Source organism: Mercurialis annua, linkage group LG2 (genome assembly GCF_937616625.2).
Source record: "Mercurialis annua linkage group LG2, ddMerAnnu1.2, whole genome shotgun sequence".
NCBI classification, from domain to species: Eukaryota; Viridiplantae; Streptophyta; class Magnoliopsida; order Malpighiales; family Euphorbiaceae; genus Mercurialis; species Mercurialis annua.
The window spans coordinates 54,635,964-54,649,542 of record NC_065571.1 but is presented as its reverse complement, the minus strand read 5'-3'; the positions used below and the strand labels follow the sequence as shown (position 1 = coordinate 54,649,542).

Below are 13,579 nucleotides of genomic sequence, written 5' to 3'. Positions count from 1 at the left end.
AGATCATCGAATAGCGTTCTATGGAGTTACTATTCCATGAAAAACAAAAAAAAAGCAATTCTATTCCGAAACTATTCATGAATCAAATATAGCCTAAATTACTACATGATATTTATGGGTCAAATAGGTTTCCGAACTATTTACTTATTTTAAAAAGGATACCGAATATTGATTTATTTCTAAAAGGTTATAAAAGTGTCAATTTATTTCAAAAAGGATACGGAACATTTATTTATTTCTAAAAGGTTATCAAACTATCAATTTATTTCAAAAAGGATACCGAACATTAATTTATTACTAAAAGGCTGCCACACTTTTTTTATTATCAATGAAAGGTTTTTTAATTAAGTTGAGGATTTACAGACGTATATTTACTTGACGAATAATTATTCAAAAATTACCACTTATGATTTAGATGATCGGAAAGATTAAATTTTAATAACCTTTTAAAAATAAATCAATATTCATTATCCAGTTTTTTTGTAATAAGTTGGATAGTTTGATAGCCTTTAAAAAATAACTCAATGTTCGGTATCCTTTTTAAAATAAATTGATAGTTTGATTGCCTTTTATGAATAAATCAATATTCAGTATCATTTTTCTGATAAAATGATAGTTTGATAATGTACCAAGTATTTGACCCGATATTTATAATTCATTGATTTCATAAAATATGAGGCTTGATTAGAGATATGGTGAGCCGCAGCTATGTCGAACGTATCTTGGCTGTCGATTAAATTGATAAACGTAATCGATAGTGACGACGGTACTGGTCTAAAGCTTGAAGACCAAATATTCGACGATGGTGTCGCTATAGATCCAAAATACAATTTTTTGACAGAAAAATATTATTGCCTCAATATCTATATAATTGCATCCATATCTAAATTGCTAATACTAATTTGATAATTTGGTGTTCTTTCAAAAATAAAAAAATTGTTTCAAAATTTATATGGATCACTACTTGTAGTAAAATCAGAAAGACCAGCAGCTAGCAACAGAAACCATATGCAAGTTTGTTGTAAAAAAATACAGTTCTTGCATATTTACAAGAATGAAAATCTCTAATTAAACATCAACCAATAACTAAATTATCACGAACATCTCCAATTACCTAAAAATTACAGAAAAAAGCTCTTGAATGAACCTTTTTAGAAATGGTCGCCTTAGGACCAAATGATCTATTAGAATCTAAAACAGCAAAGCTCTTGCAAGACTTCAATTTAGATCTATTATTATAAGGATTCACTTTCTTTGCAAGATCTTCTATGCTCTTCACACTTGCTAACGATGTGTAAGATTGCGACTTCCCTTTATAAAACTTCGATAAACCTCTCCTGCAAAATTATATAAAATATCCATAAGAAAACATTACATTAATATCAAACAATTTTAGACATACCCGAAACAGAAAACGCATACAAAATTGTCGAAACGAGAAATATCCGAATCAGAAAACGGGAAAATAATATCTTTCAACTAGAAAAAAATTTATAAATATAAAGTTTTCGTAGTTTCAGAAGCGTTTTTAAAAACGAAACCCTAAAATGTGAGAGTCGATGAGTTTCGGTAATAACTTAAGGACTATGTACTAATATTAATTCTTACTTGATGGGAAGTTGGGCCATTAGCTCTGATAATTCATACAAAGGTCCATCATTAGCTTGAGATGATGATGATGGAGATGATGCTGAAGAAGAAGAAGATGCATCTTCAACTAAATCTGTTGAAGAAAAAGAAGAACAAGATCCAACTGAGTTTGTTGAATCTTCTCCCATGTAGTTAGATTCACCCGATGACGACGATATCGATTCGCAAACATTATAACAATCTTGATAATCTTGTTGCACTTTAGGGTTTATCATATTTTTCAAAGAAAAATTCAAGAAAGTTTGCTTTGTTTCTTCAGCCATAAGATCAAGAAAAAGTTGACAAAATGTTAAAAATGATGTTACAATGGAAATACACGGAGGTTTTTGAGAATGAGTTGTTAAAATTTTGGAGGAACTAAGCATATAAATAGTTGGTTGATTGATCTTGAAAAATATATAGAATTTTTTTAAGAGTGCTATTAAATATTTTAATGTAGAAAAGGGTAATGGGAATAGACTTAGGTTTGTTTATCTTGTGATTTGTCATCGTCATCGTCTATTAATGGTGTATATTTAATGTTTTTCCCATAGTACAAGGAAGTGGATAAGGTCTAAATTTGAAGACATCCAAATCTGAGTCACTATCTTTTTTTTGGTATGAGCCGGTAACTTAGGTCCTTGTCTTGCCTCCTTTGTCTAATAAAGCAATGACAAATTTAAATTTCTTTTTTTCAAGTTTCTAGGCATCCAAACAGTAAAAGATAATGCTAAGAGAAAAAAATAGAGCAAAGAGTCAATTTGGTGCCTCAACTTGTGATTCGGATCATACATTCAGTTTCTACTTTTGAGTCGATTAAAGATGAATTACATGTATGAACAAGTTTAACGATCGGAATGATCCAATTTTATTCTTAATTGATAAATAATAAGAAAATATCATACTTAATTGACATTAAAATTTAAAACACTGTTCTTAACTAGTTAAAATAGTTGCGAATGAATTATTTAGTTTTGAGTCATAAGTTTAGGGACTATGTTAGCCCTTTACTCAAAAAGAATATATAGATTTGGGAGAACGTTAACGATAAGTTTTTGACGACAATCTATGGTGGATAAGGGTATTTGCCACTAATCCTAATTGTTTCCCTAAACTTAAGCTTGATTTACTCCAAAATTTCTTCTTTGTTTCCCACCCTAGCTAGCAACTTAATTTATTTTAAATGGAATGATATATACTATATTCTATGGTTTGTGAAATTTGATTGCTCATAATTTGAAACATGAACCATGTAAATTATTCTCCAATTAATTATAGCTCTCTAGCTAGATTATTATAATAGAAATAAAAATAGGTTCAAGTATATCAATGATATATATTTAGAATAGATTTAAACACTGTGTTTTTATCATTATTAATGTAACATCCCAAATTCAATTAACTTTAATTTTTTTTTCGAACTTAATTTATTGATTTATAATGATCAATTTTGTCACTCTTATATTTGTAATATCTTTGTTACAATTCGATAGAAACTGGACCTATCAGGTCCAATACGGGATCCATACATCCGAACCACATAAGGATCCACCTACCTTAACAAGACCATAGGGTTCGCCTAGGCTCAGAAAGAACGTTAATTCTGATAGATCAACATGAGTTGTGTTAAGATCTTAATCCAAATTAATTTATATATTTATTCAAAACGCCCTCACATTTTTTATATGATATATTATATCCACTCACTTTTAAATTTGTAGCATTCTTGTCACGGATAAAATTAAATTCAAGTCCAAACCGCAACTTACTGTTGTGATTTACCAGTTCCCCCTCTCTTTTTAGATCCAACTAAGCACAAAACACTCAAGACAATTTTAATAGCACTTGTAAAAATCTGAAGTCGATTGTCTCAAATTAAATTTTTAACCTACTCACTCACAAAAAATAGTTAACGCGAAGTTAATTAATAGTTGAATCACATGTAATATGACCATCCAAACAATCTTTAATATTTAATATGAAAAATATAAATTTAAGGGTTAATTGCAAATTAAATCACAAATTTTAGCGTTATCTGTAATTACAATACGGACTTAAAATTTGACAAAATCAATTACCAACTTTTATTTTTTGAGAACTTAGAACAGCGGCCAATCATACAACAGCAAAAATGCTGACATAGGCCACATGGTTGTATATCATCCGCGACAATATTTGTTTAGTTCGGTGTTCTGATTTGTAAAAAATAAAAGTTGGTGATTGACATTGTCAAACTTCAAAGTTCATATTGTAGTCACGCTAAAATTCATGATTTAATTTTCAGTTAACCCTAAATTTAACGAACTTTTTTATTTGTACTTCTTTATATATTTTTTACGAACATTAGGATATACATTAAAAAAAATTAATTATCTTGAAAATCATAATATTATACTTAATGTAGATAGTGAACTTTGGTTCGTCAAATAAATTTTATAACACTTAATTTTATGTAATCATTCTATTTATCAAATTCTTAATTTTTTTGTCAAGTTTTTAGTATATTGTTTTTATTGAGTTTAATAAAGATTCAATTAGATATGCTAGATAGATTTGATTAGGTGAAAGACATGTTACCAATACTGGAACTAATCAAAGTAGTTATGAATTTCCTCCTAGAAATGTCAACAATATCTGCAGATAGAATTGCGTTTCCTGTAGTAGTCAAATTGTGTCTACACTTCTTTTTTCATAGTCAAAATAAGCAACAAAAACCAGCAAAATCTTGCTAAACATGGTATTATTATATAAGAACAATACTTATTTATATATAAATAAAATAATATACCATTTTTTTGAAGGGTACCATTATAAATAGGTTAAACACAACATAATATCTCTATATTATTAATTTTTATATCATTTGACATTATTTAAATAATATTTTAACTATTTATTTTAGATATTTTTGTCGTCTTTAGAATAAAACACCGTCGTTTCATGCCAATCAAAATTTTTTCTATAATTTCATCCATATAAGAACCATATTTGTATAAACTAAATAATTAAAAATTATTTAAATGAGATTTTTTTACTAAAATACTAAGTGAAATAAGTGCTTGTAGTATAACTATTTTATGATGGATTTAGCCCTATAAAGATTTGGAATAAATAAAAATTATAGAATAAGCAGAGATAAATCTAATACAGATTGCATTACCATGACGAGACTTATCAACATTTATTTTCTTTAATTTTACAGGGAATAGGTAAGATTAGAAAGGACATAATATAAGGATAAGGAATAAGTTGACTTGGAAGCCAAGCATAAAATAGATGACTGTATTAATCAACTCCCACCACATATTCTTATGGTTTACAATTTTATAATTTTTCTTATCCATTTGCCCAAAATCTTTTATTATTAATGACATATTACCCACAAAATCCTGATTCTTGGACCTCATTAAACCTAACCCTACAACCAAGCTTTAACCCTAATATTTATGCATTGTATATCATATACCATTAATATATATAATTTGGTCTGACATCATCCCTCCCTTCTATGGACATGTTTGTTTCCCCTTAATAAGTTTCTCATGACATTTCACTAGTTTGACCTTAATTGTAGCTCCATATGTTATAGTGACGGAAACAATTTTAAATTGTAGCTCATCAAGTTTCCATGGCAGTATTTGAATTTGAGAATTAATGACCGACAGCTTAATTTTCTATACCGTTTAATTAGAGTTATAAATAAACCGAGCTGCTCCCGAATAAATTGGTGTTTAGTCTAAATGAACAAGTTAGAACTCTAGTTTATGTTCTATCATTTAAGCGAATTGAATTTGAACTTAGTAGTATTTGATTGAGTTTAACAGTGTCCGTCTTGTTTAAGTTTACTTGTATGTGAACTCGCGAGCTCACCATTTATGAACTCGTGAACAAACTCGTATATGAGCTTGATTATGAACTCGTGGCTTGTTGACTCATATAATTTTGCTTAAAGCTACACAAAATTTTGTTATTTGATCGAGTTTTGTTTATGTTCGTTTGTTTAGATGCTAAACCGAACTTGTGTTTGTTCATTTAAGTGCGGGCTCAACTTGTTAAGCTCAAATTCCGAAGCATCTATATGAACAAGCTCGAGATCAACTTATCTAGTGTATAAATGAATGAACACGAGCTAAATTCGAACCGAACATCAATCTTATAAAATTCAGCTAAACTGAGCTCAAGCTTAGTATTCAAAGAAACCCTTCATTCAGAAAATTTGTTAAACTTAAACACGTCAAAATTTGACTAGGCTCGGTTTTGTTTATAACCCTTTGTTCAATGGTTGTTCCATGTGTTAGAAAAACGTCCACAATATTACCAAATAAGCCTATTTGATACAAATTAATTAACAAAAGAAATTGTAGTTCATATATATTATAGTTATGAATCAAAATTTAGATGGACTGCAAGAGAGGAACTCGAACTCATTAGTTAAAAAAAATTCCAAGCTTCAGTGTAAATATTTTTAACATAACATCATGCAACTTTGAGACAGCGAATTCAGTTCATTTTACTTCAAGGTAGATAAAACTTTATAAACTGTCTATCAATCAGTTATATAGTAAATCATATGCTTTGATAATACAAGGTAATTTTCTGTAATGTTCGGTCAAGACTAACATTGACAGAGTGACGAGACCAGATGTGAAACTTATAAAATTCAGTACAACTTAGTTGAACAATCAACATGAATGTTATAAGACAAATTATCTTGGCTTGACATAAACAGAAGACAAACTATCTAGGGTAGTTCACAGGAGGTTCCAAGCTACTCACAAGAATTCCGAGATCAATGTCTTTGTCTTCAAATTTCTTGATGAAAGGGTGACTCTGAAAACAACGGAATGAAACCATTATTCCAATTTCCGTCCCTGGTGAAAAAGGAAGCATATACTAGATTACTCAAATCTCAATACTCACCATGAGGTCCAATGATGATGCCCTGTCTTGATGATTCCTCTGTAAACTGCCAAGATTTTAAAAGAGTCGGGATTCAGGAATAGTACTAGCAAACGCGCTCAAAGACTTACAAAAGGAAACCAGGATAACAACACATTACTATTTTCGGCTATTTGGACCAACGTATCTATTGAACCACTTGACAACATGAGCCAATGTGGCCCATGAATTTACTAGAACATAAAGGCTTCAGATTCGAGATAATTCAATTAAATAGAAGTGTCTAAAAGAACAGCAAAGAACAGTTTAAATAATAGCTAAGTATGTGCTTTAAGCTATTACCAGGCAGATACGAATGAACAGAACTCGGGAGAGAACTGATCTGCTGGTGCAGATGGTGGTGGACTTTCCACAATGGCTTCCAGAAGCTCATAAAAGCTTGGGCCACCTGGTTGATCTTCAGATTGCATATAAGGAAACCGACCTATAGCACACTCCAGTACGACCAAGCCTAAACTCCAAATGTCACTGCTATAATCGTAAGTGCTTCCACTAATTCGCTCTGGCTAAGAAGGGAGAAATAAACCATTACTATGTCAATACGCATTCAGTCTGAAGTATTAACAAAAGGCAGATATAGCAGAAGAAACTAATACATAGTAACCGCAAGAAACATAATCACAGTACTAATCAAACTGATAATAGGTGCTGATCTAGTAATAACAGGAAAATGAAATCAAGACATACCGACATGTAATTATAAGTTCCAACAAAGGTGTCCCTTTGACCCATAGTGCTAGCCACCACTGCACTCACACCAAAATCAGTGATCTTTACTTCCCCCTTATGGTTCACTAATAGATTGGATGGTTTAATGTCCCTATGAATCACACGCCGTTCATTGTGCAAGTACACAAGGCCTTGTAGAACCTGAAACAGAGAGATAATATCTTCAGCTTGAAAAAAATCAAACACATGTAAAGATTTTTTTTTTTCCCTTTACAGATTCAACATGTAAGTAAATGTTCACAAACCTGCTTGCAAACCACCGCCAGATAAGGTTCAAGAATTGTTTTAACTTGTCTAATGACATCCGCGAGAGAGCCACGGTCCATGTATTCTAACACAAGCGAGAAAGCTCCATTGTGATAAAATGAGTGGTGACAAACAACAACATGAGGACATTGCGAAGCTTGGTTTATTTTCAACTCCTGTACAATTTGTTTGCGAATTTCCTCTTGTATATTCATCTGGATAACCTGTAATTCACAATTAAAGGATAAATTCCCAATCAAGTAATAAATACATAAGATTCCATTAGTCTTTTGATTCAGAACTAGGAAGTGGCAATAATGCTTTAATCATCCCATCTAACAAATTTCAACCTAAATACGGATAAGAGCTCGAGATAGATACATAACAAAGTGCATTTGTTCATCAACTTAATCGTTCAAAAACACAAATATAGTTATATTCATTCATTCCCTCACTCGTCATCCGTTCAAATAACATCTCATTTCAGCGAGTCAAAGTTACTTAACCTCCATAATTCGTTAATGAACGCGAACAATTAGTATACCAATTAACATCTAGTTAAAATAAAGAACATTACAAACAAGTTTAAGTAAAACTGACCTTCAAAGCGAAAAAAGTGCCAACAAATTTATGACGAACAAGTTGAACTACGCCGCCACTTCCCTTTCCAATGACTTTAATAGTCTCAAGATCTTCCAATGAAAATTCAAAGTCAAGCACCTTATCCCCACTCTCCGAAGAAGAAGCCTGCCAGTCAAATTACACACAATCAAAACCACCAGATTCTTAAAATTCATCATTTCAATAACAAAAACTCCAAACAAATAAAGAATCAGCTTACCCGATTTGATTCCTTAGGTTCTTCAGTGGCGAGGCGCAAACCTTTCTGATTCAAAAGAAAATCTCCATCATGAAATGTACCGCTGGCAGTCCTGATTTATGTACAAACAGAATCGAATTAGCTAAATTAATCAAATTATAAAATAATTAAACAAGTTTAAAGCTCTATTAAACCCAAATTTCAATTGGAAATGAAAAGAACTTACAAGAAGGAAGTGATTGGGGATTCTGGAGTAGGAACGGAGAGCTTGAGTTGCTGCAATGGCTTCTTGATCTTCATTTTAAGAATTTTTTATTTTTTTGTTAATGAATTTTTAGGGTTTTCATAAACTTTTTTTCAAGAACAGTTGCTTTGGACTTTTCTGTGTTTTATGAAGATGGAGACGAAATTTACTTAACAATTTTTTATTTTTTTTAGTTCAAATTTTTGTGTGTAATTCGAACAAAGAATACCGCGCATTAAATATTTCAAATTATTTAACCGGGTCATAAAATATTGTACTGCATGTCGTTGAGGTTCTCTTTCATATCAACGACTAATCGTTTCAACAACACCCAATCTCCTACCCAGCAGCATCAGCATTCATTTTAATTTTTAACCCACCCTAATTAAATTCGAACTTGATTTTTAACATTTCATCCAAAAACATTAATTATTTAAAAATTAAAATTTAACAAAAATTAAATATTATTTACTAACTATATAAACTAATAAGTTTATCTCATGAGTTAAAAATGATTTATTACATATAAAATTGTTATATTTATATTAAATTATTAAATTTTTAAACTGATAAATCATAAAATAAATTTTAAATAAGCACTCTTAAAATATAAATAAATAATATATCATGAGAAAGTAAAAAAAATTACTAGAACCAGACAAAAAATCTAAAAACATGACTTAAAATCTGAATCTTAAATTTTAATTAAAACTAAAAATTAAACTGAAAAATACCTAAATTACCAAAATACGTCATTTTTTAAGTTAGATGACATTTTTTTTATCTAAAGCCTTACTTAGTTCGTAAATGCATACTTCATGTGAAGTTAATTTTTTAGAAAGTTAGTAGAAAGGAAATTGATAATTATTTTACTTGATTTACTTACTAACTTTCCGGAAAGTTGTATTTTGATTTTAATTAATTAAAATTTAAAGACGATATTATCTTTAATAACTAAATAGGCTAATTAAATGTAGGGATATAGTTGTATTTTCTATTAAGTTAATTAAGAAAGTTCCACTTACTTAGATTTGTCTAGAGAAGTCACTTTCTTAATGAAAGAAAAGTCAAATTGCTAATTTTCCGAAAAATAACACGTATAAATTAAAACATTTAAAAAAAAATTACTACTTTCTTTACTTACTTAACCCCAACTAAGGGAGACCTAATAAAAGAAGTAAAGTGTAGATTTGGTAAATCCTAAAACTTTTATTTGGGCAAGGAATATAATGGTGGTGGTATTATAGGAACCAATAAATAATTATTGGGTGCGCAACAGAAACAGACATGCTAAAAAAACATAGCCGGATTCCACACACTTCTATAAACTGTAGTAATTAATTAAAACCACGTTTGAAATCCGGTCTGATCATTGTCTCACTCTCTCTGACAAGTGACAGTCTCCACTACACAGTACAGTCACTAAAAGCTCAACTCTTGTCTCTCTGTTGCTCTCGAGCTCCGACAGAAGCTTTCTCTAGAGAGACGTTACTTTAGATTCCCACACCAACGGCTACAATTACGTTACCGTTTTGTTTCATTTCATAAAACTGGACAAGAGTGAAAAAAAAAAAGTTATCTTTGTGAAATTTTAGCTTAAAAAAAGCTTGTGTAGCTCAGCTTTGAAGAGCAATGGATGGAAGATTTAAGCATGTTTTTGCCGTCTTATTGGTTCTTACTCTTCTGGGTATGTTTTGTTCTTCAATTTTTAGTTATTTTGGTCTTTATTCAGACAATGCAGATTTTTTTATGTTTGGTTTTGGTTGCTTATGGTTTGACTGTTCTTGAAGAAATTTAGAGCTAACAGTCACTGAATCACTTCTGATTACCTTATATTTCCTTCATTGTCTCCTTAAAGAACTGTTTTAACTACATTATTAATCGATTTTAGTTAACTCTCAGTCTCTAATCTTGTGAAGAATTGGCCATTTCTTCTCCATAGGGATAAGGACTAGAGTGTACACTTTTCTTTTTGTTTTGTGCTAATCTTGTAATAAATCCATGTCTTAAGCTTTTTAATAACTGGTAGCTACATTTTCTATTCTTTTTGTTAGGTAGGCAGGTATCAACATTTAAGCTCCCTACAGCTGAATTGTTGTAATCATGTTAGTGGTCCCCTCATGATTTTGTTCTTTCAATCTGTTTAGATACAGCTTGTGTGATTGTAATGATAACAACATATGATTCAACTTAGTTGCCGTCCCGTGATTCTCATGAATTGAGATCCTAATGCTTATAGATACAAATGGCCAACGATTTACTTTATTAGCAATTCTTTTCCGTTCGTTTAACGGCGAACTTACGTTTCTCTATTCATGAAGAAATTTCATCTTGCTTTGAAATTATGAAGCCAATATGTGGTGGTTATAATAATTAATTTAAGAGGGAAATCTATCGAGAGCATTGTGCATCCTTAGGTAAAAGCAAATGTCGAAAGATTGATTATAGCTTAGATGGGCTGATGTTAGATTTCTAATGCAGGCTTCTGTAGAGGAAGCAAAATAGGAGTGTGCTACGGGAGAAATGCCGATGACCTTCCAACACCGGATAAAGTTGTGCAGCTTGTTCAACAACAAAACATTAAATCTTTGAGGATTTACGATTCCAATATCCAGGTTCTCAAGGCCTTTGCAAACACTGGGGTTGAGCTTATGGTTGGAGTTCCGAATTCAGACTTATTGGCACTGTCTCAATTTCAGTCCAATGCAGACTCCTGGTTGAAGAACAGCATTCTTCCTTACTACCCTGCCACAAAAATCACATACATAACAGTTGGTGCTGAAGTTACTGAGGCGCCTAATAATGTCTCAGCGCTAGTCGTACCAGCTATGAATAATGTCCTGACAGCCCTGAAAAAGGTTGGCTTGCACAAAAGGATCAAAGTTTCAAGCACTCATTCTCTTGGGGTTTTATCTCGTTCATTCCCACCATCTGCTGGGGCTTTCAACAGCAGTCATGCATTTTTTCTGAAGCCCCTATTGGAATTCCTTGCTGAAAACCAGTCTCCGTTCATGATTAACATTTACCCTTTCTATGCTTATAGAGATTCTCCAAGCAATGTAACTTTGGACTATGCTCTTTTCGAGTCATCCTCAGATGTGATCGATCCAAATACTGGTTTGCTCTATACTAACATGTTTGATGCCCAGATTGATGCCCTTTATTTTGCCTTGATGGCTCTAAATTTCCGAACAATCAAGGTTATGGTAACCGAGACAGGTTGGCCGTCCAAAGGGTCAGCGAAGGAGACAGCAGCTACTCCTGATAATGCTCAGACTTACAACACCAATTTGATCCGCCATGTCATCGATAACTCAGGTACTCCTGGGAAGCCTGGAGAACCGGTAGATATTTACATATTCTCGTTGTTCAACGAGAACAGAAAACCTGGCCCGGAATCTGAGAGGAATTGGGGATTGTATTATCCGGGCGGGACGAGTGTCTACAATTTGGATTTTACAGGAAAAGGCGTTGTTGATGTGCCAAGTAACACCAATGTTACCAGTTTTAATGGAACAAAAACATGGTGCATTGCTTCAAATAATGCTTCTCAACTTGACTTGCAGAGTGCCTTAGATTGGGCATGTGGCTCTGGGAATGTGGATTGTTCTGCCATTCAGCCTAGCCAGCCATGTTTTGAGCCAGATACTCTAGTTTCACATGCTTCCTTTGCATTTAATAGTTACTACCAGCAAAATGGAGCTAGTGAGGTTGCTTGCAGTTTCAGTAACACGGGTGTTACGGTTGACAAAGATCCAAGTATGTATATAATATTCATCTAGTGAATTTTTTCTTTCCACATGTGTGCTAACGGTTAGTGAAACCGAACTAACAGATTTAATTGATCTATCTCAGTTAAATTTGGTTACAGAATTTGATTAATTTGGTTAGTTGGGTCAATAAATATTTTGGTTAATTCTAAAAGTTTCAGTTAACCGAAATAATATGATATTTTATATATTTTTAATTATTACTTCTCTCACAAAAACCAACTTATTTGTGTCTGTGCAGGCTATGATAATTGCTTGTATTTGACCACAGGGTAAGTCTTTGGATTGGGACAATCAACATTCTCTTTCTTTATTACTTACAATACATTAAATATTAGTGTGCTAAAAATGCTATGCAACTATCACACAGGAGCAACAAAACAGCAACCAGTAACACAACAGCAATTGCTTCAACTTCGCCGTCCTCCTCCTCCCGGCCGCATAATGAAGTTTCTGCATGGACTTCTGGTTTCCTGCTTATGACTTCCATTGTGCTTCTGAAGATTCAAACTGCATAAGCAAGCTTGATCTGAAAGCATGGTATAATGCTATTTTTGCTGCATAGAGATGAGAATTTTCCCATTGGTAGTTAAGGATGTGTAAGATATGTGGATGCTGTTAGTTTTGTACAATATTTTAGAGATGGTGTGTGAATTAATTTCATTATAATCCATCTATTGGTTCACAGCATTCTGTGTACCGGTATTATTTTTGTTAATGAGGATGGTAATGCAAGTGCAATTTATTAAGAAATTCTGCTGTGTAAATACATTTATAGCTCAAGTCTTTTTACAAGGACAACAATGAAGTCCAAACTTTTTACAGGAATAATAAGACCTGTATGGGCGGACTTCGAAAACTTCTCAAGTGTTATGTTGAGATGTTTTTCTAATACTTCTAAAACTTCAAAACTCTATATTTACAAAAAAAAACTATTTCGCCCGCTTTGTTTCGATAATTTTGATTCTGTAATACATAAATGGTAATTAGTCTGTTGCATTGTTATGTCTTCTATTAGCAATAATAAGCATCAGCTCTTGCCACTTCTACCGTTGTCGATGCCTCTATCGTTGCCACTTCCTTAACCGCTGTTGCTGCTGCTGTGGTTGTCACTGCAAATAAGAGGCATAACTAGGCAAAAGAACCAGTTTCCTGCAGTATGCTTAACCATGAAACTAGTAA

General features: G+C 32.0%; 3 protein-coding genes across 4 annotated transcripts; 1 reads left to right on the top strand and 2 right to left on the bottom strand.

The window, feature by feature from the left end:
- Positions 1-992: 992 nt before the first annotated feature.
- LOC126666859 (protein OXIDATIVE STRESS 3-like) lies at positions 993-2,123 on the bottom strand. The gene is made up of 2 exons (XM_050359742.2): positions 1,609-2,123; positions 993-1,337 (listed from the first exon to the last, which is right to left on the bottom strand). The coding sequence occupies exons 1-2, from the start codon at positions 2,013-2,015 to the stop codon at positions 1,115-1,117; spliced, it is 630 nt and encodes a 209-aa protein (XP_050215699.1). The 5' UTR covers positions 2,016-2,123; the 3' UTR covers positions 993-1,114.
- Positions 2,124-6,160: 4,037 nt separating this feature from the next.
- On the bottom strand, positions 6,161-8,817 carry LOC126666855 (mitogen-activated protein kinase kinase 6). 2 transcript variants are annotated; one of them, XM_050359738.2, is made up of 8 exons: positions 8,610-8,816; positions 8,405-8,495; positions 8,164-8,310; positions 7,563-7,787; positions 7,276-7,458; positions 6,871-7,094; positions 6,550-6,595; positions 6,161-6,459 (listed from the first exon to the last, which is right to left on the bottom strand). In XM_050359738.2, exons 1-8 carry the CDS (start codon positions 8,681-8,683, stop codon positions 6,367-6,369), a joined length of 1,083 nt encoding a protein of 360 aa, XP_050215695.1. In that variant the 5' UTR covers positions 8,684-8,816; the 3' UTR covers positions 6,161-6,366. The 2 variants fall into 2 exon arrangements, with proteins under 2 accessions (XP_050215695.1, XP_055960471.1); XM_056104496.1 differs by lacking the exons at positions 6,161-6,459; positions 6,550-6,595 and having other exon boundaries at positions 6,867-7,094; positions 8,610-8,817.
- Positions 8,818-9,961: 1,144 nt separating this feature from the next.
- Positions 9,962-13,115, top strand: LOC126666851 (glucan endo-1,3-beta-glucosidase 13). The gene is made up of 4 exons (XM_050359734.2): positions 9,962-10,314; positions 11,109-12,386; positions 12,639-12,669; positions 12,768-13,115. Exons 1-4 carry the CDS (start codon positions 10,260-10,262, stop codon positions 12,913-12,915), a joined length of 1,512 nt encoding a protein of 503 aa, XP_050215691.1. The 5' UTR covers positions 9,962-10,259; the 3' UTR covers positions 12,916-13,115.
- The last annotated feature ends 464 nt before the right edge of the window (positions 13,116-13,579 follow it).

Bases quoted from the DNA above. Each gene is read 5' to 3' on its own strand.
- LOC126666851 (XM_050359734.2), top strand. From the start codon at position 10,260: ATGGATGGAAGATTTAAGCATGTTTTTGCCGTCTTATTGGTTCTTACT. The intron at 10,315-11,108 runs GTATGTTTTGTT...TTTCTAATGCAG, and splicing joins ATTGGTTCTTACTCTTCTGG to GCTTCTGTAGAGGAAGCAAA. The intron at 12,387-12,638 runs GTATGTATATAA...GTGTCTGTGCAG, and splicing joins TACGGTTGACAAAGATCCAA to GCTATGATAATTGCTTGTAT.
- LOC126666855 (XM_050359738.2), bottom strand. From the start codon at position 8,683: ATGAAGATCAAGAAGCCATTGCAGCAACTCAAGCTCTCCGTTCCTACT. The intron at 6,596-6,870 runs GTAATAGCTTAA...AAATCTTGGCAG, and splicing joins TGTTCATTCGTATCTGCCTG to TTTACAGAGGAATCATCAAG. The intron at 6,460-6,549 runs GTGAGTATTGAG...CGTTGTTTTCAG, and splicing joins CATCATCATTGGACCTCATG to AGTCACCCTTTCATCAAGAA.
- LOC126666859 (XM_050359742.2), bottom strand. From the start codon at position 2,015: ATGCTTAGTTCCTCCAAAATTTTAACAACTCATTCTCAAAAACCTCCG. The intron at 1,338-1,608 runs GTAAGAATTAAT...ATAATTTTGCAG, and splicing joins ATGGCCCAACTTCCCATCAA to GAGAGGTTTATCGAAGTTTT.